Raw genomic sequence first — 6,000 nt, 5'->3', positions numbered from 1 at the left:
CCGGCGCGGCGGCCCGGCGGCACCTGCGGGCATCGGCGGCTCCCGCCCCGCCGGGGCCGTCGCGCTCCCCGCGGGTGAGATCCGCTGCCCGCGGCGTGACCCAGCCCGGTGCGGAGCGCCCTCCGGGGCGGGGCGGGGCGGGGGTCGGCATCCCGGTGCCCGGGGGAGGCTGCCGCCGCCTGCGCGGGGGCGCGGAGGAGAAGGGATCCTCTTTGACGTCAAGCGACCATAATATAATGATCGCTCGTTCATATCCGGGTCCCCGGGCGGCTCCCCCGGGCCGCGCTCGGCCCCGCGCCGCCGCGCAGTGAGGCGGAGGCGGGCAGGGCAGGCAGGGCAGGCAGGGCAGGCAGGGCAGGGCAGGGCGGCCGCCCGGAGGTGGCCGGCGGCGGCGGCGGGGCGGCGAGCGCAGCATGCCCGCCGCCTCAGACGCGCCTGCCTCCTGCCGCCGCTGCCCATGGAGATCGCGCTGGTGACTCTGGAGAACGGCGGCGCCACGGCCATCGCCGGCGGCGAGGATGCGGCGGCCGGCGGCGGTGGAGGCGGCGGCGGCAGCGCTCGGGTCCGGCGGCGGGGCAACTTGCTGCACATCGCCGGCTCCGCCGCGCCGCGCCTGAGCGACGGCAAGGAGGGCGCCCCGCCGCCGGCTGCGGACGAGGAGCGGGAGCAGCCCCCGCCGGCCCCCCGGGAAGACGACGGGAGGCGCCGCAGCGGCAGCGCGGGCAGCACCAACGGCCGGGCGGCGGCGCGCGGGGCCCCCTCCGCGCCCCAACCGCCGCCCCAGCCGCCGCCCCGCGCCCCGCGCCCCGGTACGGCGGCGGCGGAGATGGGCCCCCCGGAGGAGGGGGGGCACCGCCGGGGCATGGCCATGGCGGCGGCGGGCGACGAGGAGGAGGAGGCGGCGGCGACCCAAGGCGCCATGCACCACCAGCGGGTGCTGATCAACATCTCGGGGCTGCGCTTCGAGACCCAGCTGGGCACCCTCAACCAGTTCCCCGACACGCTGCTGGGGGACCCCGATAAGCGCATGCGCTACTTCGACCCGCTCCGCAACGAGTACTTCTTCGACCGCAACCGGCCCAGCTTCGACGGGATCCTCTACTTCTACCAGTCTGGGGGCAAGCTCCGCCGGCCGGTCAATGTCTCCATTGACGTCTTTGCCGACGAGATCCGCTTCTACCAGCTGGGCGAGGAGGCCATGGAGCGCTTCCGGGAGGATGAGGGCTTCATCAAGGAGGAGGAGAAGCCCCTGCCCCGCAATGAGTTCCAGCGCCAGGTCTGGCTCATCTTTGAGTACCCCGAGAGCTCTAGCTCGGCCCGGGCCATCGCCATCGTCTCCGTGCTGGTCATCCTCATCTCCATCATCACCTTCTGCCTGGAGACCCTGCCAGAATTCAGGGACGAGAGGGAGCTGCCCGTGCCCCTGCCCCCACAAAGTGGAGGTTTGAATGGCACGACCAGGGACTCCCCACCTGTGCAGCCACCCAGTAGCCTCTCTGATCCCTTCTTCATCATCGAGACTACCTGTGTGATCTGGTTCACCTTTGAGCTCCTCGTCCGCTTTTTCGCCTGCCCCAGCAAGCCTGAGTTTTCCCGCAACATCATGAACATCATCGACATTGTGGCCATCATCCCCTACTTCATCACTCTGGGCACTGAGCTGGCCCATGAGCAGCAGCAGCCTGGGGCTGGCAGTAGCAATGGGGGTAGTGGCCAGCAGCAAGCCATGTCCCTGGCCATCCTCAGAGTCATCCGCCTGGTCAGAGTCTTCAGGATCTTCAAGCTCTCCAGGCACTCCAAGGGGCTGCAGATCTTGGGACAGACTTTGAAAGCCAGCATGAGGGAGCTGGGCCTCCTCATCTTCTTCCTCTTTATTGGCGTGATCCTCTTCTCCAGTGCTGTCTACTTTGCTGAGGCAGATGACCCCGAGTCTCATTTCTCCAGCATCCCCGATGCTTTCTGGTGGGCAGTGGTAACCATGACCACTGTGGGCTATGGGGATATGCGACCTGTCACCGTGGGGGGCAAGATTGTGGGCTCCTTGTGTGCCATCGCGGGTGTGCTCACCATCGCCCTGCCTGTCCCTGTCATTGTATCCAACTTCAATTACTTCTACCACCGAGAGACTGATCACGAAGAGCAAGCTGTCCTCAAAGATGAACACAGTAGTGCTCAGGGCAGCACGGCAGGGGGGGGAGATGCGAAGAGAAGATCAAGTAGAAACTCTCTGAACAAATCTGTTGTGCACTTGGAAAACAGTGAGGGGTTCAACAATGGCACCGACTCTTTAGAGAAAACAAATATCAAAGCAAAAAGTAACGTAGATCTCAGAAAATCCCTCTATGCTCTCTGTCTGGACACCAATAGGGAAACAGACCTGTAAGGAGAGGAGAGGGTTAGAGTTCAGAGATGCAGAAGGATTTGCTGGTGTCAGAAACTTCCTACTACAATTATTCTTTTGGTACCAATTAGTTTTTTAAATCAGGCTATATTTTATAAATTGATCACTGTCCTGGGTAGTCCTCCAGGAATACATGTTTTTATGTTCTTTTTCCATGACACAAAGGGTCACCTATTTTTAAAATAGACTAAGAATAAGCTACTCTCCATGATGCAGGAGCTGGTAAATTATGACAGTGCAAAATCTAATTTGTAGCAACTTATTTTAGCAAATGGTGGTCAGTTTTAAATGGGTCATTTGTAAGCAATTCAGTTGCTTCACGTTTAGTATTAAAGAGTTGGGAGATGTGTGTGTGAAGAGTGAATGGATTGGGGGGTGAGGGAGGTTGAGGTTTTTTGTACTGTAGTTTCAAATTGAAATTACTCCAATATATTTTATATCTGTATAACTGTATTTATGGTTGAAAGGGGATTTCTTATTCCTGTGAAATACAACATCGTTAAAGCACTAGGAACATTAGCGGATCAGCACTTTCAGAGTTTTCCACTTGTGATCAGTACAGATCTGGTTATGTAGTATGTGAAGTGATTTTGGTGCTTTTAACCCTATAGCAGAAAATGTCTATTGTCATTGATATGTTAGTTTCTTGTGAGCCTTAAATTATTAAATATTGTAGATATACTTCTTTATAAATAATTTTATTAATTACCTTCCTGTTTCAGAATTTCTAAATAATTCAGTCCTGTGCTTACTGTCCCCACTCATAAAATGTATGTGCAGCTTTTTTTTAATTATCATTATTTTTATTGTAGTTTTACAGTTTTATACCTTCATTATATATTTGGGACTAAAAGAAAAAAATTGATGTCTGCTGTTACTGGTTTCGATCCAAGTGCACAACAGATCAAAAACATGAGGTAGTGAATAGATATATCAAGAAAGTAGAATATGAGTGCAATATCTGCAAAACTATTTTCATTGTACGCTCTAGATTACTTTGGCATGAGTATCAGTCACCTTTATGTATCCATTCCATTTGTGTACACAATTCACTTTTTAATTATCATAGACTGGAAACAGACGGCACTTTAAGAGTCTAACATGGCATGCCGTGCTACTTAAATAACCATTGCGTGGCTTATATCTTGGACTCAGATGGAAAGCATCACCTATCATCAAAACACATCCTTGTTTTCCTTTATTTCCATACAAAAACTTTTCCAGTGCTGTGGATTTTACAGTTAAGATGTTGCTGAAAGATGAATGACACAGTATCTTCATCGTGATAACACAGCACTGTACAGCTTACTAGTGAAGACTGAAATGAAGCTGCTTCTGTACTTTTAACACAAAGAGCTGTGTTATCATTTTTCTTGCAATGGACATCTCTGTTTTCCCCTCAAATTTCTGTTTTATTGCTGAAGGATATTTCATGCCTTTACCACGTACAGTGGCAGAACAAGACTAGCAGAAAGAGAAGTCTTGATTGTCAGCGCTCAAGGTTTGTTTCTAACAGATTTTCTAATACAACTAAGTAAATACTAAACCAGGATTATAATTTATGCAAGTACCTCAGATGTATGTACTGTGATAAATTTAAATCAGCTTTGCAAAACAGTGTTTTGACATTCTCTCATCTAGACACAAATTCTGCTTACCCACCCCTTACCATGCTGTTCAATGATAATGGCCAAATGCATAATGTTTTTCCTTCCTATTCAGCAAAACAGGCATGGTAAGTGCCAAGCAAGTAGTATTTTTCATGTTTGGTAGAAAGAACTGTCACACAGAGCTCAGCCTAAAACTCAGGCATGAGGGGGAAGGAGGTTGGATCTGGTAATAGAGAACAGGATCATTCACGATAATTTTAGATGTTGTTTTCTTGGTTGGTTTGCTTGCTTATTTAGATGGGGAATAACGCTATAATATGCTGAGAAACTGTCTGCAACAAGACTGACAGACGAATTGCCTAGTCCAGCTGCACTCCAGACTCGGGCAGATCTCCCGTTTGCTTTAGTGGGAGTTTTTGTATCAAGGTGAAATGCAGAATTAGGCCTTTGGTGAAGCTGAATCTAAAATGAAATAAAGAAATGGTATAATTGCCTGTTGCATATGCTAGATTGTTGATGGGCTTACAGTGAAGCTTTTTGCTCAGGCAAGTAGATTTACTTTAAGTGATTAAATTCATCTGACCCACCTGAATAAGTACCAAACAATTCGATGAGTGTTTCAGGATAAGATTTTGGTCATGTCTTCCTCTTAACTACTACCCCCACCTTCCTGACCACTTTTTCTTCCACAGTTTGCTCATCCAGTTGTACCTTGTGATGAATTAGGCTGTCAGCTCCTCAAGAGCAGGGGCAGTGTGTAGATACAGTTCCTTGTTTAACAGTGGAGCCCTGCTTATGGCCAGGGCTTCTGGATATTAATGATTTGAATTAACAAATAACAGTAATTATTGCAATTAGTGGGGTAACACCGATGTAAAACTGATGCAGGTGAAAGCAGATCAGGGCTATGGGGAATGGGTTTTGCTGATTTTAAAAGCATATTGCTGATGGAAAGGGAAAGCCATGTCTTCATTGTTCCTTTTAGTTTTCTTCCTCCTGTTGTGCGCCCTTTTGTTACTCACCCTGACATGGTTCTGTCTTTGTGCAAGTACAGATGCAAGCGCTGCCTTCTCTTCCAGAAGTGGCTTGAGCTCACTAATCTGGACAAAAAATCCAGTGCAGCAAGTACAGCAAAGTAGGTCTTTCTCTGTCAAATTAGTGAGTTAGTAAGCAAGTGCCAGAGCCAGTGCAAGGAAGGGATGAGAAGGTCAGAGATGTGGGGAAGTGAGTAAGCAGGAAGGAGTGAAATCCTCACTTTTCAGTGGCAGTGAACTCTTAGATGATCACAACCACTCGTTGAGTCCTACTTCATGTTTGCAGAGATGCCACGGGACTTTGTCCTGCAAGGTGCTGGGGGCCTTTAAATTCCCACTGGAGCCAGTCTGCAAAATTCAGCTCTGGATTCCAGCGTATGTGCCCTGCTATAACTGAGAGCAGAATTTGTCCCAGTCAAGATCAAGCTATGTGACAGCAAGATACCATGTTTGCTGCACAGGGTTCTATAAAAGTTTGTCAAATCATTCCTTGACTTTCAGTTTGATCATGCTATATTTTCCCATAATACAACAACAAAACTTTCCAATAAAAAGCAAACCAATTATTTCAAAATATGGTTGAAAATAATGGTTTGGTTTGGCTTGGCTTTCTAAACAGTTGTCAAGCACAGTTCAGGCAAACTCAGCTTTGACACCTTCTTTACAAGGATGCATAATTTCTGTTGGCTTATAAGGCAGTAAAGGATTTGCTTTCTAATGAGAGAGGTTGCTGCCAGACACTGAGTAATACGACCAGAAACACGGTTAGATCACAGTTCAGCAAATCACTTAGCATGGTCTCAGCTTTAAACACATGCTTAAGTAAAGCATTGTTCAGTAGGTATTTTAGGTGCACTGGTCTTTGAGATTGTCACTTAAATATGAGCTACATGCTCTGCTGAAACGTTAGAGCCATCACTTCCCACTGAACTTTAGTGCAAATATTTAGGTACAT

At 49.3% G+C, this 6,000-nt stretch overlaps 1 protein-coding gene across 3 annotated transcripts in view; it reads left to right on the top strand.

Annotated features, from left to right (window-relative positions):
- Nucleotides 1-344: 344 nt before the first annotated feature.
- LOC130150295 (potassium voltage-gated channel subfamily A member 5-like) overlaps nucleotides 345-6,000 on the top strand; it is a 29,428-nt gene continuing 23,772 nt past the window's right edge. For all 3 annotated transcript variants that reach the window (XM_056341079.1, XM_056341078.1, XM_056341077.1), the window contains exon 1: nucleotides 345-3,902. In XM_056341079.1, coding sequence (XP_056197054.1) covers nucleotides 458-2,383 — 1,926 coding nt within the window. In that variant the 5' untranslated portion in view covers nucleotides 345-457 and the 3' untranslated portion in view covers nucleotides 2,384-3,902. The remainder of the gene's footprint in view (nucleotides 3,903-6,000) is intronic.

The sequence above is a fragment of the Falco biarmicus genome, chromosome 5, assembly GCF_023638135.1.
Source record: "Falco biarmicus isolate bFalBia1 chromosome 5, bFalBia1.pri, whole genome shotgun sequence".
In the NCBI taxonomy this organism is placed as follows: Eukaryota; Metazoa; Chordata; class Aves; order Falconiformes; family Falconidae; genus Falco; species Falco biarmicus.
The sequence above is the reverse complement of the archived record's forward strand: the minus strand, read 5'-3'. Positions and strand labels throughout refer to the sequence as shown.